This window comes from Anabrus simplex, chromosome 1 (genome assembly GCF_040414725.1).
Source record: "Anabrus simplex isolate iqAnaSimp1 chromosome 1, ASM4041472v1, whole genome shotgun sequence".
NCBI classification, from domain to species: domain Eukaryota; kingdom Metazoa; phylum Arthropoda; class Insecta; order Orthoptera; family Tettigoniidae; genus Anabrus; species Anabrus simplex.
In genome coordinates, this window is record NC_090265.1 from 912,941,989 (window position 1) to 912,967,073 (window position 25,085).

Here is a 25,085-nt window from a genome sequence, read left to right on the forward strand (position 1 = left end):
AAAGTTGCAAAAAATTCATCTAAATTAAATGCTTATCTTCTGACGCTAAACTGTATTGCGAACAGAATTATTGACGATTAACTTCTTGATGAGGCAAATTAGCGTGCTTTGGTTTCACTTTAATTAATTTATTTATTTATTTATTTATTTATTTATTTATTTATTTATTTATTTATTTATTTATTTATTTATTTAATGTCTATTCCATTTTCGCAGAGAACTGTACTCTGCGTCATCAGAAGAAAATCTCGACTGTCCACGACAAAAAAGGCTTCTTGAAAGGCTTCTTCTTTTACCCGAAAATATCAACCGATTAAAAGGATGTAAAACAACGTCCTTTCTACTATAACGGACATTCGATTTTCTATTCATTCCTGAATAATGAGAAAAACGACACATCTCTACTTCATATCTCTGCTACAGTTCCGAACTAAGGAATCATTCAAATATAACTTCTGAACACTATTTTCCGCTTTTTAAACATCGTATCACTTTCTTTGTCACTTTCGAAGCTTGTAATAATATGTTTTAACGAACGTATTGTTTTTAAAAGAAGAGGAACATCACTTTTAGTACATCACTGGGACTTGGAAATATTACTATATTTATTTTATGTACCTAGCTGTACAGTCACAAAAACAAAGCGCGCACTCTGGCTGGTACAGACTACACTTGCAAGCCTGAGGTGTAGCTGCAGATACCTTTTAGTTTCTATTTATTTTCAGTTTTTCTAAAGTTGGCACTACTAACAGCATCTTTCTGCGCCGGCGGTCACAAAATAGAGTAGCACACATCAAGATAAAGCTTACATTTCTCTAAGAGGATACATTCAGCCACAAATACAACGAGTTTCACTAAAGCACACACCGTAATACCTTCTTGTCTCAGTATATTCATCTAAGCTACCACATACTCTTGTGCTTAGTAATTAAGAGTCGGTATCTCGAATAATTGTGAACTACATGTATTACTTTGTCCCCAATATTAGTCCTTGCACTGAGACTGATTAAACGCAAGATGTCTGCTGCGATCACTACTAGGTCTCGTGTTGCTTCCAGTTATTTGCACTGGAAATTATTATTCACCATCCCTTTCTAACCCCTTTTGTTTAGCTCTTGTTCTCTATTGACCCCGAGGCTATGAGATTTATTTAGCATTAATATTTCACATCACCATCACTTTACCGCTTTTTCTCTTGGCAATCCACTTCCCCGAGCTTCGGGGCTCTCTTCTTGTTTTCCATCTTCAGCTATGTGTCTAATGACCTAAATGTTACTGTGACTTTAACCGAAACACCAGCTAACTAGTGTGCCATGTAGTCCACCTCTTGTCGTGCCCTATACATTAACAGACTTCTCGCAAAGATACTGTAAATGAAATGAGAATTGACTTCTTGGACATTAACTTCAGTCTTCTTCTTCTTCTTCTTCTTCTTGTATTATTATTTGAACTTATGAGTTCCTTTTTCCTTGGATATAAAATATTTTTAGATATTTTGCTTTCGGAATCTATCGCAAATTTGTCAATGCATCAGTCTGAAGTTATAATCTGTCAGTTAGGAAACACATAGAAGTCACCTGGCGTGCATGACATACACGAATCCATATCTAAAATGCAATGTAGCATGTTACCATTGTCTTGATCTTTCTGCTCCTAAATCATCAGTCATGAATCACTTACGTTTTGTATGAATTTTGATGTTTGGTTATAAGAACGCCATGCTGGACATCACCGAGTTAACTGACAAATAAGCAGCACAGTTATTCCATCCAATGAGACAACAGTGGGATGATTTCGCCTGACTTCTAAAGTCTGGTTCCAACCTTTCTTTCCAGTTGTTAATGTCCATTACAGGTACAACCTTTGTAATCTCAAAATATTTATTCTGATTGGTTATATTTTCTTCAAACTATTATTCACTACTTACGGCCTTTTATCGCGATAAATTTACTTCCCTGATAATTTAAATCCTTCCATGCGATGTTCGAACCAATTCTATTTGTACCTTTAGCACTAATTTTCATTCCTTTTAGGACAGATTTCGTCTTAGCCCGTTTGCTGTTTCCTCTGCATTCATTACCTCCAAAAGGCTCAAATATGTTCACCGCTTTTGCATTAGGAGTAGGTATGCAGATTTAGGATAAGTCTAATGTTATCCTCTTTAAAAAAGATTATAATATCTGAATTAAGGGACAATTTATAATTAAAGTCTTGCTTTCCTGTCTTCTTGTAGTTATTAGACCCCTGACTTAGGACTCTTTGGTAAAGAAAAGTATATTCCAAGCAAAACAAAGAGCTATAGATTGTTTATTTCTCATCCTTATGTTTTTACTTTCGTAATGAGAATATTTTACAAACAGTTCACAAACATCACTATGGTGTTATGGTTTCTTCCACCTTCATTTTAAGAGTTCAGTTTCATTTTCTTCTGAACTTTACCGTTTTCCTTTTCTACAGAATATAAGTATCGACATTGCTTGTATCTGATGCACCATATGATATATATTTTCATTTTATTTCTTTTGAATTAGTGAAAGGCATCACTTTGTAAGTGACTCGCTCCTTAGCCTCTCTAGAAACAGAACAATGTCTCAGATTAAATTTATCTATGAGACTAAACATCTATCCGTTCTTGTTCTGGTAACTTCTGGTCGATTTCAAATAACTAATTTACATATTCTATCAGTAAAGGTGTTTAGAATTTTGAAAATATCTCACACATCCACACGCCCACCCTTTGAAACTATTAGATTTAAAAAATATTCAAATTTTTACCCGGAATGGGAGTTACTTTACTTCAAACTCCTTCCCAAAAAAATATTTCTGGATCCTTGAAAACATTTCTACACATTTCTCAGAATATATTTCATAAACCCAAAAACACACGGATTTTTAGATTCAATTCAGACTATGAGAACGACAAACGTACGTAAATTTACCACGAAGATGGGATGTTATCGTAGTTTCTCCTGAAATAAATAATTTTGCAAGTTTGCTAGATCTAAGTAATTGAGCTACACTTGCGTTTCAATAGCTCAATTTAAAGTTATTGCAGTTCCGCTTTCATTCACACCAGAATTGTGATTGAGTTGTTACCAGAATAATTTTGCTTCACACTATCACAGTAACATAAAAAGCACTTCGACATCAACTAGCGTTAATTCTGTGCTTCCTCGAATGATACAAAATGGTGAACTCTATTTCAGTGCATAGCGCTTTTATTTTTATTATCTACTGAAGTACTTTCGTGGGCTCAGTTTTTAATTTTGCAGTTTGTTAGATATAGAATTCATACGGAGTATCTAGCTTTAAGCGTTTCTCATTTAATGTCAGGTATATTTTCAGACTGACTACAAAGCGTTTTGTGTTGTGTTATTGATATTCACATTTTCAAGTTACAATATGCATCTTTTTTTACGACACTAGACGTACAACATTTCCCGCTTTCACAGACAGATGTTGTTGGTCGTCAATAAGTAATTAGAAGAGAAAGATATAAAATTTAATTTTGAAGCATAGCGTTTTGTTGATTTGCATTTGCTTGTGATGTTAAAACAGCTACACCTTATTAGAAGCTTCTTCTCCTTTATTTCTAATGAACATGTGGAACCTATTTCTGTTGTGACATCGCGATATACTTTGCCACCCACTAGCGACGTGGCTGCTGTGCGCGGCTGCATACTTCACGGGGGCATCTTCAAAGCTCAAAGCCAGGAAGGAAATCCAGGTTTGTATGCCTCTAACGAGGCTACACTTTTTGTTACATTGATTTTTTTTTATTTCCGTAGAGTTTCTAATACATCGATTTGACATCACCTTCTCAAAATACTTTGAGAGTTGATGTATTTGCAAAATTATTTCAACAGTTTTTAGCTGTGTGCTTATGATGGCACTTGTTGTGTTGTGACCAGGAATCTACCACGCTCCATCATCATTGGGATCCCACTCGTCACTCTGTGTTACGTGCTCATTAACGTGTCCTACCTGGCCGTCATGTCAGCAGCAGAAATGGTGGAGTCGGAAGCGGTTGCCGTGGTAAGTACGAGTATTCTAAATTTATAATAGTCTGAAAACTACGGCATTCACGGGGAGTTCATGCAAGAAAAAATGGTTTACTTATTGAATAACTCACAGTGTATATAAGAAATAGCGCCTGTATTTTGAAAATTAACTATCATAAAGTAAAGTAATGCCGCCTCTGTGGTGTAGTGGTTAGCGTGATTAGCTGCCACCCCCGGAGGTCCGGGTTCGATTCCCGGCTCTGCCACGAAAATTTGAAAAGTGGTATGAGGGCTGGAACGGGGTCCACTCAGCCTCGGGAGGTCAACTGAGTAGAGGTGGGTTCGATTCCCACCTCAGCCATCCTGGAAGTGGTTTTCCGTGGTTTCCCACTTCTCCTCCAGGCAAATGCCGGGATGGTACCTAACTTAAGGCCACGGCCGCTTCCTTCCCTCTTCCTTGCCTATCCCTTCCGATCTTCCCATCCCTCCACAAGGCCCCTGTTCAGCATAGCAGGTGAGGCCGCCTGGGCGAGGTACTGGTCATACTCCCCAGTTGTATCCCCCGACCAAGAGTCTGAAGCTCCAGGACACTGCCCTTGAGGCGGTAGAGAATCCCTCGCTAAGTCCGAGGGAAAAACCGAATCTGGAGGGTAAACAGATGATGATGATGATGATGAACTATCATAAAGTAACCATTTTCAGTTGTAAACACAGTCACAATGTCGTGGTGTCCGACTCGTTGGCCGAATGGTTAGCGTACTGAACTTCGATTCAGAGGATCCCGGGTTCGATTCCCGGCCGGGTCGGGGATTTTAACCTTAATTGGTTAATTCCAATGGTCCGGGGGCTGGGTGTCCCTGCAACTCACACACCACACGTAACACTATCCTCCACTACAATAACACGCAGTTACCTACAAATGGCAGATGCCGCCCACCCTCATCGGAGGGTCTGCCTTACAAAGACTGTACTCGGCTAGAAATAGCGTGGTAGTTTCATATCCTGTGATGGTATATACAGGATGAAGCGAAATTCGCGCACTCGGGCGTCGCAGTGCGACTCCTCACATGCCAGCAATAAAAAAATGTCCCTCACAAAAGTTCGTTCTGCGAGTATATCAGGCAGAAAAAGAACGTTGAAGAGTGGCAATCTGGCAACACTGTAACCACATGCACGGTAAGTACCTCTGTCAGCAATTATTATCCGTGCTGTACAGTTGGTGCAGGGGATAGAGTTTTGGGTTGACATGCAGGAGGTCGAGGGTTCGGTCCTAGGTTGAGGCGCAATTTTTTATTTGTAATACAGTAAGACACCGTACCTTAGGTCACATGTATCCTACATTCACAACATTTTGTAACGCTGAACACAACAAATACTTTGCTAGGCCTACTGGTAACGTAAACCCTAACGAAATGTAATGGACCTGAACGAGGCAAGAATAATAGTTCCTACTAATCTATGAGATCATTGGAGGAGGGTACAAAGAAAATAGGTTTCGCATCTAGTTTAGGAAGTGGTGCGAATAAATTCACGCCCACGACGTGGAAAGGGCGTCTTTCAAAGCTGACCAATGAAAACAATTGTTCGTCCATTTGTAGGATCGTAGTATGTAAGTGCAAATGGTTTCTAGAGGACCCACTGCAATCGCTGTTGACGTTTAACTTGCCAGATACCAAACCACCTGGAAAAACATTTATGAAATAAAAACATACGCTTCGACCCAGGATCGACCCCTCGACCTCTTGAATGCTAACCCAAAACCGTATCCACTGCACCATCTGTACAGCATAAAGAATATGTGCTGACAGAGGTAGTTACCCTACATGTGGTTACAGTGTTGCCAGATCGCCACTCTTCAACGCCCTTTTCCTGCCGGATATACTCGAAGGACGAACTTTTGCGAGAGACATTTTTTTATTGCTGGCATGTGAGGAGTCTCGTTGCGACGCCCGAGTGCGCGAATTTCGCTTCACCCTGTATATCACTACCCCGCACTGGAATTATCACCACGTATTATCATTATTTATTGGTGTATTAATGTAAGAATATTGGAATCTGGAAGGTCTCCATGTTAGATACTAGTAATTTATTTTGTACATGCAGTTGGGAAACACACAGCAATTTCCAGGTTTGGAAAATCATCCAGGGAAACTTTGGTGAATCATACGGAGGGTACAAGTTATGAGACTTGGATATCCTGAAGTCTGCCCAAAGTCAAACATGGGGCGTGGTAGGGATATAGACACATGTTACCATTGCGCGGTAAATCTCTCGCTCAAAATTGGACAGACATGCTTGAACGAGCTTGGACATATCGAGACGGAGTGGTGATGAGGAAGTCTACATATCGTCGCTGTCGGGACAAAACCTCCTCTGTAAAATATTTTAGCTCAGAACTTTGGCCGGTAAGGTTCTGTCATCTAAGGTGCAGCATTGTGTAAATATTGTCAAGGCATTCTCGCTCTTCGTAATGTATGTGCTGCGGGTCAGTATATCTCCAAAAATGTGATCACATAGGAGGTTTTGTCTTCAACATTACTGTGCACAGTAACGAACGTACGATTGATTATGGGCGAACGAAGCAGTGTTGTTGTTTACTTGTCAATACTTATACAACTCTTGTGCTAGTGTACTGACCTAGTACATGTACTTTGTCTTCTTTATCTCATGGCAACTTTCGGTAATCTATGGCCCGGCTTTAAAGCACAGACCAACAGCATGTATTTGTGCAAGCGAAAGTGTCTCTAAAACCAAGTGTTAGTGTCAGTGCTTAAAGAGGTACAGTGTTGTGTTGGTACGGTATGTGTTGGTACAGTATGTGTTCATGGTGAGAGTCTGCAATTTGTGTTGATACAAAATATATATTTAAAAAATAGGGAAATAAAACATATACGAATTGTAACTATTGGTAATCAGACTCACGACAAATGGTAGCGCATTCCTCGCTGTCCTTTCTCATTGCTTTTTGTTCTAGGGTTATTTAAAGTGCATAGGGTGTCTTCCAGCAGTTGTAAATATTTATTGTGTGTTGATGAAGTGCTAATATGCAGATTATGGTTAGATCAGAATATGTTTATTTTCAATTAGTGCAGAAGTTATTGGAGAACATAGATGCAGTTCCTACCTGTTTATTCGTTTCCAGGGGGTTAGGTAAGGCCCGAAGCAGATGAACCAGCACTCAGTTTTATGTACTCGCCCTGGGAGAGAGAGAATTATAATGCTCTATCAAAATTGACGAACTCTGGCGCCGAAATTCCGGACATTTCAATTAATTATATTTGTTATATTTGTTATTTCTTTTTTTATTCATTTACATTTATTTATATTACAACCCATAGTAAGAATCATTTCTTTTTTTTTCTTTTGCTAGTTGCTTTACGTCGCACCGACACAGATAGGTCTTATGGCGACGATGGGACAGGGAAGGGCTAGGAATGGGAAGGAAGCGGCCGTGGCCTTAATTAAGGTACAGCCCCAGCATTTGCCTGGTGTGAAAATGGGAAACCACGGAAAACCATCTTCAGGGCTGCCGATAGTGGGGTTCGAACCTACTATCTCCCGAATACTGGATACTGGCCGCACTTAAGCGACTGCAGCTATCGAGCTCGGTGGAATCATTTCTCGACAAGCAAGAATTTCCGCGTTCGATTCTCAATGTTCTGCCTTTTTTTTTTTGTTTGTACTAAACATTTCTATGGAATACACGTTATGTATATTACAGGACCTAATATCTGAGAACGCCCATACGAAATTTTTGTTTTAATCGTACAGAGTCCACTAGGCTACCGTTTTTCAGAAAGTTTTGGTTTGACGCCGTTTAGGATGCCTGAATATCAATTTCGAGGTTCTATTTTACTCTACCAGATGGCAAAGAAATCGGAGCGTGTATAAAGAGCTACACGCTGTAAAATTAAAGTTATGTAATGGATAAAATATTCATCGTTTATCTCGCTACAGTGAGAACGTGACTGTACATAGCACAAAGCTGAGTCAACACTCATAGTGAGATTTCAATGAACTAGTCTTAAAGAGAATTTTATGATGATGAGAAGACCTTTCGGTCTAAACGTGATAGCGCGAGTTGCTCATTAAATGTTCAGAAGAACGAAAAAGTCCATGAGAGGTAGAAATATCGAAAGTCTACCATTTTCAGCTTCGGAGCCAATTAACAACAAAGGCTGCCTGAGTAAGGGAAGTGTTTCACAAGAAGTGCTCCGATATGATAATACATCCGTGCACGTTTTATTGAACTCTCCACCGAACTCGGTAAACTCCATAATCGGAAACGTCAATTTCAGTCGCATAAGATACTACTGTGGTTATGTCAGTCCAGAATATTGTTCGAATCGTCGCCGTAAGACCTATCTACGTCGGTGCGACGTAAAGGCAATTGTAAAAAAAAAGAGATATTGTTCGAGCTCCTACTTAAATTATTTATTTACGAACTGAGTACCCGAGTCAAATGGACATGAAATTACTGTGTGAAATCCCGAACATCGGCGCCGAATGGAAAAGATAAAACGGTTTAACTAACTATATGCAAACCAATTAGAAATGCTATTTGTTTATTCGCTGATCGACAGCGGTTCATTTGTCATTCCATATCGAGGCTCATAAATATGTACATACGTCGCACCGCATTAATTATATAACTCTGTGTTCTCGACATGGTCAACATTTGATTTGCGTATGTTGTACCAAGAACGCGCACAATATTACGTGTATATGAACATAACGTAATTCTGAGTAACCTACCAGAATGGTTTATGATTGGTCTCCAAGAAAGGATAAATCATACATAGGCCTACATGCATAGCCTACATACATATGTACATACCCATTATATCGACGGCTTACTTCTTTTTCTTTTTCTTTTTTGCTAGGGGCTTTACGTCGCACCGACACAGATAGGTCCTATGGCGACGATGGGATAGGAAAGGCCTAGGAGTTGGAAGGAATCGGCCGTGGCCTTAATTAAGGTACAGCCCCAGCATTTGCCTGGTGTGAAAATGGGAAACCACGGAAAACCATCTTCTGGGCTGCCGATAGTGGGATTCGAACCTACTATCTCCCGGATGCAAGCTCACAGCCGCACGCCTCTACGCGCACGGCCAACTCGCCCGGTGGCTTACTTCTAAAACCTCGTTTGTCCCAATGCTCCTCTTACGTATTATCTTCCTTAAGGCTGGCCACGCCTCCCGGCCACATATTGATATGTAGTCCATCAGAACAATTTTCATTGTGTTCAATTTCCTATGCTGATGTGTAAAGGAAAATGGACCTTACCATACCGTATAGTAGGGAAGTTGTCTGTATCACGTATTTACGCACTCCTACAGTATAATGCATTTAAAGTTCAATTTCCTTTACACATCAGCATAGGAAAATGAACACAATGAAAATTGTTCTGATGGGCTGCATATCAATATGTGGCTGGGAGGCGTGACCAGTCTTAAGGAAAATAATGGGTAGAAAGAGCATTACCAGATACGAGGTTTTAGAAGTAAGCCATCGATATACTGTTACTCCTTTCAGCCTTGAGTCTGCAAGCCTCTGTGAAATAAATGAGCGCCTCCACAATCCTCTGTGTGCAACTAGCTCTACCGCCTCGTTTAGTTCAACGCCATTTATCTTTAAATCATTAAATCTATCTTTATCGTCACCTTGGTCCCCATCTGATTCTCTTACCGTCTAGGACCGAGTCCATTGTTCTCCTGTCTTCCGCCATTCACCTCACATGACCCAACCACCGAAGACGTTCATACGCACAAACTGTCCTGGCTTAAATACCTGTGCCGCTGGTATGGTCGAACTTACATTGAAATCTTTCGAGCCGCTGTTTCGCGAGTTATCATAATCAATTATATCGCCAATCTTCGTAAGGATACGGCGTCCTAAGAAAAAGAAGACGACTTCCGTATCTGTTACTTCGAACTTAAGGATGAGGTGTCCTGAGTTCACCCCGCTTTCACTCTGTATTGCAAAATCGGTCTGACAACAAATCGATGTAATGACAATTTCGTGATATCAGCTGGGAAGAAACTTACGAGGATCGAATACCAGGGAGGGAATACGAAACTGAAACAGGTGGGTTGTTTAAAACACGTAGAATTTGTATTCTCCCAGGATGGTAGTAGGCTATACTTACTGTACTTCTTGAAATCGAATCAATGGGTAGTAAGGCTTGTTCTTGATATACCATATGACAATCAAGTGTTGACGATGGCCAGAACACAGAGTGGTATAATTATTAAGTTGTGACGTATGTAGACGTACAGCACATATTTATAAGCCACGATATTAAATGACAAATGAACACAAATGTCGAATTGTTTAAGGGCTTCACAGTATAAGTATTAGTCATTTTTTGATATTTCTAAATGACAGAAGGCTACAATGTAACACAGTTTTGAAATATAGGTATCACAATATTTCAGACAGCCTCCTTGCATTTTATAAGAACTTGGAATAAAAAGTGTTCCGGTTTATACGTATCCACTCATTGGCACCTTACTATATTTGGTTCTATATATTTTTACGAATATACAGTACCGTATATTCTCAGTCATGAATCTGAATAGGTCATGTTTGTCGAATGTTGCATTGGAAGCATGGTTTCGCATTCATTTTGCACAAACATTTCCCCTGACATATCTAAGTTGATAAATGGAGCCTCCGTGGCTCAGACGGCAGCGCGTCGCCCTCTCACCGCTGGATACCGTGGTTCAAATCCCGGTCACTCCATGTGAGATTTGTGCTGGACAAAGCGGAGGCGGGATAGGATTTTCTCTGGGTACTCCGGTTTTCCCTATCATCTTTCATTCCAGCAACAGTCTCCATTCTCATTTCATAGCATCTATCAGTCATTAATAAATTATTTTGGGAGTGGCGACCCCATCGTACTAATAGCCTATATATGATTCGTTCATTACATCCCTGACCCAGTCAGTGACTGGAAAACAGGTGGTAGGTTTTTCATTTTCATCTAAGTTGGTAAAATCAAAGGTTTTTTTTTTTACTACGCACCGACACAGATAAGTCTTATGCTGACGATGGGATAGAAAAGGAATAGGAGTGGGAAGGAAGCGGCCGTGGCCTTAATTAAGGTACAGCCCCAGCATTTCCTTTAATTTAATTTGCAGAAAATAACATATGTAAGTTATCTTTTAATGTAGGCCTATGGTCTACAGTTGTCAATGTCTGATTCTAAGACCGTAGACAGTAACTCGCATACTTATCTGTAATATCAATGTGTATATAATTTTCCACTATCGTAAAATCGAACACTGAAATTGTGTAAAACATAATGGAAATCTAACCAAACTTTTCAACTAATATTTATGTACACTTTCGAAAATCTGTAGAAAGATTTTGACGTACTTTGCTATCTGTAATTACTAAGTTACATCTATTTATAGCGCAAATACTACCTCTTCCAGCGATGTTTTCTTAAGAATAATTTAATATCATAACAACATTTGACACTGCATTATTTCACAACTGATATGCCCGGTTTTTAGCGTCCACTTCGAGCCACCAGAGTGAGTTGCAATCGTAGTTGCAAGTATACGCTCCTGCTTTTCACTGTCATCTGTGTAATCTATTTGATTTTACCTTCTAAAGCATAGCATAATCCGTGTTAGATTTAGCCTGCTCCGAGATGAGTTTGGAAATGGCACTCTTCTCCTTACCTCAAGGTTGTGCGATGCAATCCTGGAAGAGTCGCTTGATATTAAACGTGGAAGCCTCAAATCGGTAGATTTACTGGCTTGTATAAGAACTCAGCTTAGCTCTTCCCAGTGTCTTTCAAGACAGCTGTGACTCAACCAAAACTTATCAGCCCCGTCTCGCCATTTAACGGTAATTATTAGTTAGATCCGGCTCGAGGGGGTGAACCGTGCTACCACCTATGGCGGCAGCTTTTAGGAGGTGGCAAAATATAAAATGCATGAATAATGAGTTTTGCAATGGACGAATTGTTAAACTTAACAACGGAGTTTTGTGTCAGTAAATATATGTGAAAATAAGACGGAATTACAAGGAGTCTTGCGGGTGACAGAATGCTGCCCACCTCTCCATCACAAATAATCGCGTGCTGTTGGTTTGTATGGGCAAGTTCAACCACTCGCAGGGTGGCCATGTCGACATTTATCGCATCGATTATTATTAGTATTTCCTTGTAGAAATAAGACATTTAGCGACTAATGATTAAACTGTCGGTAAAAAAAATGCAGGTTGTTATTACAGTTATTTCAGAAATTATTTTCTTTAGAGTTGTGTACTATATCATTTCCAGAACTGGTTATGTTTTATTATTACGTGTCTGAATAAATACTGGATGATCAGGAGCATTTTAATACGCATTTATTTATTCAGCAAGTAGCCTACCTTTCAAACTTTGACATTTTGTAATCGCTTGAATGAAAATATAGAGCATTAAGTTGTGATTAAGCAGAGTGAGTATGAGTAAGTAATCACGTTGTAGTCACGGAAGATTGATGTTACGGATTTTAAAAAATGGATTTTGTGAAAGTGTGGACACAAAATGTGACGGGGGGGGGGGGCGGCACTTGCGATTATCGCAAACCTCCTGGGGGCCGGGCTGAGTGGCTCGGACGGTTGAGGCGCTGGCCTTCTGACCCCAACTTGGCAGGTTCGATCGTGGTTCAGTCTGGTGTTATTTGAAGATGCTCAAATACGTCAGCCTCGTGTCGGTAGATTTACTGGCACGTATAAGAACTCCTGCGGGACTAAATTCCGGCACCTCGGCGTCTCCGAAAACCGTTAAAGAGTTAGTGGGACGTAAAGCAAATAGCATTATTATTATTATTATTATTATTATTATTATTATTATTATTATTATTATTATTATTATTATTATTAAACTCCTCGGACCGTCTCTACCTATTATTCACGGCACAAGCGATTAGGACTATCTGTTGAATCTGTTATACAGACTATTGTATCCTGGCTATGCTAAAAATAACTATCAATAATAATAATAATAATAATAATAATAATAATAATAATAATAATAATAATAATAATAATGGTGTGTAGCCTCTGAAGAGGCCTGGTGCAGGTCTTTCGAGCTGACGTCGATGAATTCTAATAATGAAGACTGCACATACACACACCCAGCCCCCGAGCTATTGGAATTAACCAATAAAGGTTAAAATCCCCGACCCAGCCGGGAATCGAACCCGCGACACTCTGAACTAAAGGCCAGCACGATAACCATTAACCATGGTGCCGGACAGCATTATCACTTATTAGACATCATTGAAGCGAACGATATACTTTCCTTGTTCACCAGTATTTGGTACCCCTGTAGAAGATAATGTCTACTCTGAAAGAAATCGTGAATATCCGTTTCTTGAGGCTCGTAAGAAAGTACCTGGGAATTGTCTGCTTTAAGGAAAGCAGCCACCAGCTTCCTTTGAATTTATTTGAGCTAAGAATAACTGCAGATCATTAAAGATAGACACGATGCTGTTTGCGTCATGGAACGACTACACGTGATTCCCGCCATTGTCTACCGCACGAATACGGTCTCAACATACTTGGTCTCTTAAAGATGTTGGCATCAACTTACGTGCCCCTGCGTATTAACTCGTAATTCTCGAGAGAACTCAGAAACTAACTTTTAAGAGTTGGATTAAAGTGCACGGAGACTTCCGACACACTCCATTTTTTCACCTAAATTTCAGGCAAAGGTATTTCAGGTATTTAATAGTGTCGGTCAGCTCCTTTATCATAATCACAACAAAACTCCATCCTAAATCCCCTTATTTTACTTTTTTTTAAGTATTAACATGACAGTTTGGGACTTCCACACGGATAGAGAGAATTAGAAATAAGTTTTAAGTAGGCCTATAACAATATCGCCGATAAAGGGGAAACAGCGCGACTTCGACAAACACCTACGTAAGCGTTGCCAGATTCCCAAACGGTAAAAAGGAATAATAATTATTCCAGTGTCCGGCTCCATGGCTAAATGGTCCCGGGTTCGATTCCCGGCACGGTCGGGAATTTTAACCATCATTGGTTAATTTCTCTTGCATGGGGCTGGGTGTATGTGTTGCCTTCATCATCATCATCATCATCACCACCACCACCACCATCACCACCACCACCACCACCACCACCACGACACGCAGGTCGCCTAAGGGCGTCCAATCAAAAACCTGCACCTGGCGAGCCGAACATGTCCTCGGACACTCCCGGTATTAAAAGCCAAACGCCATTTAATTTTTTTTTTTCAGTGTAAGAAATGTACTACGAACTAATAATTTAGTTAACTGCATTTCATAAGTAATTCTCGTTTGAACATGCGATATTTAAGAGTTTCCTGTTCGACATAACGTTTTTGCGTATTTCCTTACAATGGTCGTCATACCGTAGTTGAAGTACCAACAATTCATTTTCTAAAATTAAATCTACACGCCTTCTATTTCTTTCATTCTTCCATATTATTGTCATTACAGAAAACATTCTTTCCGTATATGCCATAGACGGAAATATACTACCAAAAACGCTACTCTCAACTGATGTGACGGAAAGAGCGCCTTTATGATTGGAACAGGTAGTGACGAATACTCTTTGGTCAGAACCAAATAGTACCGTACATAATATTTTTGTACTTTTTGATCGAAACCGCGCAGTTTTTTAACAATAGTACAATAGTCTACAGCACGAGATTTGAAAATAGAGAATTTGTATTCGATAGAAAAAACCTGGGCTTTCAGCGTACGGTTTAAAGGGCGCATCGTACGCGGCACAAAATGAGAGAAAACCGTACTGTACAACTAGCAACCACACGAATATTTAGAGGGATGCGAAATACAATCTGATGATACAAAGTAAAAATGTTATGTCATTATTAGAAAGCAATGTGTCATATTTCAAGTGAAAGAGCACGGTTTTCTGTGTGACTACTAACTGATGACAGTGTTGTAGTCACTAGATCAGACAATGTAATTACGGTACGGTATGCAAAATATACAGTACTAGCTAAAATACCCGCTCTTCGTACGGATCTATGAAGAAGGATTAAAATAGTTAAATTAAGGTAGTCCGCAAGTGTATGTGTGTCCAGTTCTTAAATATGGATAAGCCTGCTTAGCAATTTCAAGAATACAGTACAACTGTAGCCTCCAATAGGGTGACCAGATGCAAGTAGATAAAGAAGGGGACAAAACTCTTTAAAAAGGAGGACAATGCCGGAAAAAAGAGAACACAAAAATCCTCCATTGAGAGTCCCGAATTTAGACATACGAGGGTCGAGTCATAACTCATGGCAACTATTTTTTTCTCGCGAACAGGAGACAACACGGAAAGTCTAAGATATGCATTTGGAAATATAGGGCATGTACTTACGCACAGTGCCTGAAGACAAATTCTGACTTCAGGAGATTCTCGTAGGAAAGTGACAGAATACAGGCCATTGGTAAACATTGTTTCATTATGGCATAGGCAGCAAATACACAAGACTACGTACAAAGGGCAGGTCTCCACTGGTTACAGACCTTCGAAATAATTACTCAAGGTTTCTACTGTGCGTTGCCAGTGGTGGGGCAGGCGCTGAATACCATTCGCTGCATGTGTATCACTAACGTGTGACACCTCTCTCAGAAATGCTATCACGATGTCCTTCTTGTTAGCAAACCGTTGCCCACGTAATGGCTTCTTGACTTTGGGGATTAGATCATAGTCACATGGGCTCAGATCAGGCGAATAAGGCGGGTGTGGAAGAACCCCACCGTTGTAAGCGAAGCTGAACGATGGCTGCTGTGTGAGCTGTCACGTTATCGTGTAGGATTATGGCGTTGTCCAAAAGATCCGGACGTTTGGTTCGCACTGAATGGTGCAGTTGGTACAACAAAAAGGAATTGTAATAAACTGCATTGACAGTGTGGCCCTCACGCACTGGATGACACACAAAGAACACCTTGAACATTGTATGCCAGGATTACCATATCCTTATTAGGCTACTGTTCTATAGGCATGGCATGCACACCTAATGCTTCCCGCAGCTCTGCATGGCATTGTCGTGCATTTCTGCCGCGGAGAACTGCTATTTTAATATACGCTCGTTGCTCCTGCTTGTTGACTTCCATTTTGTGACACTCTCACTCACACACTGAACTTGGGGGCATGCTTACACCCACACTGTTGTTTACATACACCATCTAGTGGCATCATATGCAAGTACATACCGTACGTTTCCAAATGCATATCTTAGATTTTCTATGTTGTCTCCTGTTAATCAACAAGTATAATTAAAGAACCACCTAATCGATACTTGCAATATTGTCTCCTGTTTGGGAGAACAAACATAGTTGCCATGACTTATGACTCTACCTATGTATTTCTATAGGGCCAACCATTTACCCATTATTTTAGTTTAAGCTGACCAAAAATTAACCACATTTGTGTCATACCCCTGTAAGATCCCCCACCAGTTCATGGTAAAATATATCAAAATCATAAGTCCTGTAGTTTTCGACCTTATCCAGAACAAACAAACAAATATCATCTCACTCTTTATTTAATGGTGTTTAATAGTATAGACAGACTACACATCTCTGTAATTCCATCCCTGTTCATAACTTGACTAATTATAATCAACTGCATGAGGATGAAGCTGAGCCTATAAAATAATTAGAATTTAAAACAAGACAATTACCAGTATCTATAGGTCTACTGTTGTTATAAAGATTCACAATGGAGATCTCACAGGATCCAGTGTTTCAACAGGGTTACATGTTGTTGTTTATACGAGGGTTGGAACTTAAATAGTGGCAACACTGCTGTGGAGACGCTATGCAAGAGAATCTAATATTGTCGCTAAGAGCACATGTTGGTTACATACCCACCTTACCTCAGAGCAAATGGAATCGCCCTTCCCACATCCCCTGCGTGCGCACAAGCGAGAGAAACACAGTCACTTGTGAGCTAGCGGTCTAACGTAACATTATCACTATGTTATCCAAACAGGAACAACGGAGTTGGATCAAGATTGTATGTGCCAGAGGTCGTACAGCACATCAATGTCATCAAGGTCTTCAAGAGGCTTGCGGGGAATCTGCATTGCCTTACAAAACAGAGGCACGTTTGATATAAGCCTTCAACGATGGTTGGCAAACTTTGGCGGACATTCATTGGGCAGGTCGTCCTACGAGTGTCAGTGAAGAAGAAGTGTATGCTCTTGCCGCGTTACTGGACAGTGATCGAAACCAGACAATTCGTGAGCTCAGAACTGTTGCAGAGATTTGACAGGCAGTAGACTGGTCCATTCGCATCAGCAACTGAACAGGCTCTGCTAAAGGTATACTACGACTTCCACATCGCTGGCAATGGGTTATACACAACGCTGGTGACTACATTGAAGGACAGTAAAGGTTGCTACCATGTAACTCTTTTGTATCTGTTATAAATAAATAGTTGCCACTATTTAAGTTCCAACCTTCGTAATTACTGGAAACGAATTACGTATTGTTCGATAAACTACTGACGGATTTGGAGGCATGGACCAATTTTTCTAATTAAATTTTGTAAACAAAAGTATATTATGTTCGTTGACTAGTTTCACTTCAAGCTAATAGTTTTAGCTCGTAAAACGTTTACTGTTTTAAAACCAAAACGTTTAGGATATATTGCTTAGGGAATGAGTGCCTCTAAGGCTCTAACTTTAATACTAGGCATGGCCAGCTTAAAATTTTCAGTCTCAAGCAAGCAAATTAATATGAATAATGATCCAATTATTTACAATGCTACTTGTGAAGAAGTAGAAACAAATGATCATAAACCCAACAAATCGGTAAAGGTAAAGTTATGCTGCTATAATGTGTTCACACAATAATTGCAGGTGTTCATTCCAACAATCAAATTAAAATATTTTCTTATATGTAATTAAATTATTGTAATTGTTTCCAAAGTGGACATTAGAAACATTTTCTTTGAATACAGTATGTTAGTCCTGAGTTAGTTCGAAGGAAATTTTTCACATTGTCTAATACAGGCAAACACATTGCAAACTGTGAGTCAGTTACAGCTACGTCTGTTACTAGTTTCTTATGCATTTTTCATGCAAATGTATAATTTAAATATATCCTTCTCCAGTTTTCAAATGATTTGTGGCAATTCAACTAAATTAACTGAACTACATTTGTATGATTGTGTTAAAATGAGTTTTAAAAAAAATCTAAGTGTTTTGTAATATGTACTAGCTCTAGATTTAACAAAATGTCATAAATAGATCAAATGCTAGAGATGATTATTTAAAATAAATATACCTCCAAGTAATTTAGCACCTATCCAAATAGACATGAAAAGGGTTTTCTTCAATAGCTGGAACTAGTAGAAAATAGCATGGAAGTAGGTCTATTCAGGTTTTGTTGATATAGTGTTGATAGTCAGATTATAGATGAGAATCAAACAATGACATATTTGTGTTACAAATTATTATTCTCAAGATTTTTAACAAGACATGATGAACAAAGGGAAGAGATTATTGTTAATTCAAAAAATTGGTACATTTTTAGTTTGAAAATGATGACAAACAAAGGTAAGGCATGTCTTCAAATTTTTTTATTGAAACTGAGATGTAATTCATCAAGCCAAAGAAACCCGTGTCCAATATACCACCACAACTGATGTTCCAAGGCTTTGACTTGAAGTATATATGTAAGGCGATAACATTGTATTCCTGTGTCCAATCGACAAGACAGTCTGGAGTTTCAGGTATCGTAGGCTGCAAGATGAACAAATATGCTATTAAATTGCTAAAAATACATTCCTATTTCGTTCATTTTACTGAATTTCTTGCATGGAGTGACCGGGATTTGAACCACGGAACCCAGCGGTGAGAGACTGACATGCTGCTGCCTGAGCCACGGAGGCTACTGACTTCTGTAGTACCAAATTTAATTTTAAGCAACTTCATCAAAATTATGGCACACTGTGTTTTTAAACATTTTCAAACATTTTGACAAAATTTCCCAAAATTTTGAGTCCTATCTAGCGAAATATAATTTTTGGATCTGGCAACACTGATCCCACAGGCTTCAAGAAGGTGTCCCCCTGTGGGTGGGGGCAGTAGAATAACACCCACGGTATCCCCTGCCTGTCGTAAGAGGCGACCAAATGGGGCCCCAGGGGCTCTGAACTTTGGAGCGTGGGTTGGTGACCACGGGGCCCTTAGCTGAGTCCTGGCATTGTTTCCACTTACTTGTGCCAGGCTCCTCACTTTCATCTATCCTATCCGACCTCCCTTGGTCAACTCTTGTTCTTTTCCGACCCCGACGCTATTAGGTTTGCGAGGGCTAGGGAGTCTTTCATTTTCACGCCCTTCGTGGCCCTTGTCTTTCTTTGACCGATATCTTCATTTTTCGAAGTGTCGGATCCCTTTCCTTTTTCCCTCTGATTAGTGTTATATAGAGGATGATTGCCTAGTTGTACTTCCTCTTAAAACAGTAATCACCACCACCACCTTCAAGAAGGTGAAGACTAGTTTGTGTTATTGTTATTGAGCAGAGTCATTCTGTATGTATGGGCTTCAAAAAAGCACAGAGTTTTCATATAGATTTATTTTGACCAGGCAAGGCAATCATGAACTTGGTAAACTCAATATTAAAAAGTAATACCTTTAGATATTAACACAAGGCATTTTACTTAATACATTATTATTGTTAAATTTTGTAAACAACTCATTTTGTATCTGATGAACTGCCACTGATTGAGACAGCTTCCAATTTAACATTCTTTGTTTGTCCTTCATTGGTTTCATCACTGCTTATCTCGTTTACCACCTCATGGTAAAATTTTTACTAAGCTTTACTCACATCAGCATGGGCTCACCATTGGGTCTTGTAGAGTGTTTTCAAAACAAGTGAATCCTTTCCAAATTTTTATAACAATATTTCCCATCTGTGAGGTGAAAATGAAGAGATTTTTTAGAATTTTAATAAAAAATTTGCAACAGATTCAGAGCAACTTTCTGAAGCTGGGGAACCCACAAGTTATAATGAATGCCAAGCACAAGGAATGTACTGTAAGTTGCTAGAGGATTGAATTCATTAACTTCTCAGTTTCAGCCCATAATAAAATCCTGACATACTACTGGCATTGTCACAAATTTGGCTTTGGCAATCACTCCAGTCAAGATGTAAAGATCCAATAACAGGTACAACAGACTTTATCTTGGCTCATGGCACACGTCTCAAACCATATGGCTGAAAAAGCTGGTGTAAGATATTGTGGATCCTCAGGCTATACTAATGAGTTCTTCACTATTGTATATTTTCTTTTAATCACTGTCATCAATACAGCATTATTCATTTTTTGTGTGTGTTTTGTATTATATATTTTTCAGAAAAAGATGGTAATTAAGTTTTATAGAAATACGTTATTCAAAGAGTACTGAAATTCTGTAAATGCCAAATCCACATTTTCCAGAGTTTTATATTTTCTGAAGCTTCATGATAATTCACATAATACTGTTTGTTGCAGACGTTTGGTAACCGTATTTTGGGCGTGATGGCCTGGCTCATGCCGCTGTCCGTGACTGTCTCAACGTTCGGCTCGGCTAACGGAACACTCTTCGCCGCAGGAAGGTAAGTGCCGCAACCTTTATCTTTTGTATCTGTGTGCATGGCTTGGGGAGGGGATCAGGAGAGAACAGACATGACATCTGACACAAGTGGAGTTCCTGTTGTCAGGTTGTGTTTCGCCGCGAGTCGTGAGGGCCATCTCTTGGACATCCTGTCTTACGTCCACATCCGACGATTCACCCCGGCGCCGGGACTCATTTTCCACGTAAGTCTGCCCCATAGGACCGCTCCCTCCCACATAGTTAAGTTCCTCACAGGGAACTTTCCCAAAAGAGAACATAAATATACCTACCATACTTTATCCCATGACAGAGCTGACACTGCTCCCCCATTGTCTGCTCCGGTTCCTGATAAAGGCACAATGAGAAAATTCTCCTCAGATACTGTACATTGGTTTCAAATCCATAGTACCATCTACAAATCCCTTCTTTATTTATTCCAATATTTACAATTTCTCAACCCTTTCCTCCTCTTAAAATGACTCAAAATACCACCAAGAAATTGGAGCGTATAAACTATTGTTTAAAGGAATCCCAATTTTGACTCTAAGTTAGACTTTTTAATCTACGTAAGCATACAAATTCAAGCCACCCTGTGGCCCTGACAAAATAAATTAATCTTTCTTATAACTAGTACCTAAGAATCTTGTACCCTTTACCAATACCCATACAGTTAAGTATGATGTGAAAATCCACACTACAATTAACTGGATCTGAAATAGCTATGCTACTTTTGATAATGAGATGTTGAAAGAGTGAAGAATTAGTGTGGATATAATTTTTTTTTCTACACTGACACTACCAGCCTAGAGGACCTTTGGCCTACCAAGTGACCACTGCTCAGCCAAAGACCTGCTGATTATGAGATGATGCGTTTGGATAAAATACTCAAGTAAAATGAGATGACACTCTTAAACCTACCTTCGGTCTCGATGTCTTCTCACCAAGTTGGCTGTGGTTTGAATCCCAGCCAATGCACATAGTGTGTTTGGAATGAAATGTCATATTCCTGCAGTTGTGATTCCACATAAAACTGGGGATCCTGTGGCTATGACCACGATATCAATAGTCACATGTAACTACAAGCTTACTTGATTGTTCTTTACATAGTGATATGTACTTCCAGCACGATGGCAATCCTAGAAAATCCAGCACCATAACTGACTTGAAAGAAAGCTGCGATATTTCTTGTTGGTGTCACCACTAATCACTCAACAATGTATTCACATTAATACTACTTCAAAAACTGTATGAGTAGTATGCAACATTGTTCAGGTTATTTAAGCATGATATTACTGATCTATTTGTAATTTTGCAACTGCTCTCCTTGACACGTTTACCTTCTTTGTTGGTCATTCCAAAGACATGATCAACATACATAAAATTCCATGCCCAAGTTGGCTGATTCAGTCCTGGCACAGTCTGGTAGTATTGGAAGGTACTCAAACACAGCAACCTCATGTCCATAAACTTACAGACATTTAAAAGAACTCTCATGGGACAAAATTCCAGCTTCTCAGCGCCTCCAAAAACAGTAAAAGTACAATACTTAGTGGAACATAAAACCAAAAACATTTACAAAAAGACTCATTTTTACTACCCTAATACATCTACAACTCTGTGAATATTTTTAGTAATAATTTCACCCATTTCGACTATGTATGGTCTGCGGAAGATGATGCACCACTTCAAGTACAGTTTAACAGGCACATTATATAATAAGAATGCAGGATTAATGGCTGATATGTCAAAAGATAAATTAACAAATGTTCTTAATGGCATAAAACTGTAACAGTAAGATTAATCATTGACTTTCCATACCAAAGCAATTTCAAATGATTTGATGCTTGGATACACTTCAAAACAGAGATTTCATATTTGAAGGAAACTCTAAAAATATCAGGCCTCTAATTGCAAGAACTTAGCCCATTAAACAGTTTATGTAACAGTTACTTACAATTTCTTCTTCTTGTTGTTCTTCTTGGACATCTAAATATTTTCATTCAAAATACATTCAATACTGTCCTCTCATCATTCAAAGTTTCAGTCCACCACTTTGTACTGACTGTGAAGTAAAACCTGATTCCAACTTTACAATGTGTACCGTACCTCACAAAATGGGTGGGAGAGGGATAAAACATATGACTTGTTGACACTGTATGTCTTATAATTGTAAGAAGGTGGGGGAAATCATTTTCCAGTTTATTCCTTAAAATGATCAGTAATCATGGTAAATCTACTTATAAGATTAAGAGGGTAAAAATGTGATCCCTCTTGGAATTTGAACTCAATCTCCTTATCTAGGAATGGTAGTCTTACCATATAACACTAAAACTTCAATCCGGAAAAAAATGGCTTGTAGATGTACCTCTTATGGTAGGTTTCTCAAGCAAACTTCATACTTGCCATTCAGAAACGTTATATTTTTGTACATATTATTGAAATTATATCCTACAGTAGACTGCCTTAAAAGCATGTAAAGACATCAAAATAATTGTATGCACTGTAGTCACACAGAATGTTACAAAATTAATTTTGGCTATACACATAGTTCTCATACTACACATAACACCTAGTAACACATAGGCTAAATTCATAGCTCAAAGACTGGATTAGAAATTTCAACATGAATTCTTTTCATATAGATTAAAATAAGTTATCAAACTATTTTTGTTATAACAATTTTCATAATGAGCATCTTCTTGGGTCTCTCAATGTAATCATTTTACAAAATTTTGCATATTAGTTACATTAGCACTGAAAACTGAAAAGCATTCTTGTCACAGCTGTCTAGTTGTACCATAAAGCTAGATCATGCAAGAGACCTCATTAATTGGTTGTGAGGTAGGTCACTTTCTGTAGCTGTCTTGAACTACCGGTACTTATAAGCTGTTACTGTATGTTAACCCATTCACCTACAACACTGGGTATAATCATGATTCCACATTTAAATTGGGAATAGATTACTAGATTATCAACTTACTTAATTTGAATTGTATAGACTAACGTTACATTTACACTAGTGTACTTACAGACTGTATTATTATTATTACTATTACCGGTATTATTATGCAAACATCACTTCTCCAAGGTACGATATGCATTGCTTCTAAAAATGGGCATCTTTCTATCTTTACTTCATAATAATAATAATAATAATAATAATAATAATAATAATAATAATAATAAGAAGAAGAAGAAGAAGAAGAAGAAGAAGAAGAAGAAGAAGAAGAAGTGAGAAGCCTTATAATTGTAAGAAGGGGGAAATAATTTTCCAGTTTATTCCTTAATATGATCAGTAATCATGGTAAATCTACTTATAAATTAAAGGGGTAAAAAAATATGATCCCTCTTGGAATTTGAACACAATCTCCTTATCGACGGCTTACTTCTAAAACCTCGTATCTGGCAATGTTCTATCTACCCATTATTTTCCTTAAGACTGGTCACGCCTCCCAGCCACGTAATGATATGCAGCCCATCAGAACAATTTTCGTTGTGTTCATTTTACTATGCTGATGTGTAAAGGAAATTGAACCTTAAATGCATTATACTGTAGGAGAGCATAAATACGTGATGCAGACAACATCCCTACTATACGGTATGGTGATGTCCATTTTCCTTTACACATCAGCATAGGAAATTGTACACAATGAAAATTGTTCTGATGGACTGCATATCCATATGTGGCCGGGAGGCGTGGCCAGCCTTAAGGAAAATAATGCGTAGGACGAGCATCGGGACATACGAGGTTTTAGAAGTAAGCCGTCGTTATATAAGAATAGTAGTCTTACCATACAACACTAAAACTTCAATTAAAGGTGTTGTCCACAACATTTATAAACAACAATGTAAAGAAATATCTTAATTGCATTCTCCAGTGCCTTTGAAAGTGAGCACAATGCGAAGAGCTACCGTACGTTAATTTGTTGAACACTTTGTTCCTCCTGTATTGAAATAGAGATAAATTTCTCTTTAAAATTTCATATACTGTAGGTAGCTTGTTGAATAAAAATAACTATTGAGAGATATTATTGAAGTAAAAGAGAAATGCAAGTTTAGAAGGATGATATTGAATTGATTATCACCGGTATCATCTAAATCCTAAATTTATATTTTAAAATTCAGATTATTAGTCACATTTGAATGGATGTGCTTTTAATACCTTTATTTCGTTTCGAGCTTCATGAAGATACAGTACCGTAATAGGAATTCTGGTCAATTACATATATGAAAGCAGTGTGAAATTGAAATCTGGATTAAGAGACTGATTGTGATAAATATTGAATACATCCCAATTGTTAAATATATCATACCTCCAACACTGGAAATCAGTTGGAGTTATTTTGAAAGTGCTATAAAAGAAATTCATTTTGAGAACAAAACAAATTAATCACAAACAACATATCTACCAAAACATTTGTAGAAGAGTATAGATACCTATCTATACTATATCTAAATAACTATCATCA

General features: G+C 38.6%; 1 protein-coding gene across 1 annotated transcript in view; it reads left to right on the top strand.

Annotated features, from left to right (window-relative positions):
* The window catches only part of sbm (sobremesa), a 336,672-nt gene that overhangs the window by 290,826 nt on the left and 20,761 nt on the right, over nt 1-25,085 (top strand). The window contains exons 7-9 of the mRNA XM_067148406.2: nt 3,912-4,035; nt 20,514-20,617; nt 20,723-20,819. Of these exons, the coding sequence (XP_067004507.1) occupies nt 3,912-4,035; nt 20,514-20,617; nt 20,723-20,819 (325 nt within the window). The remainder of the gene's footprint in view (nt 1-3,911; nt 4,036-20,513; nt 20,618-20,722; nt 20,820-25,085) is intronic.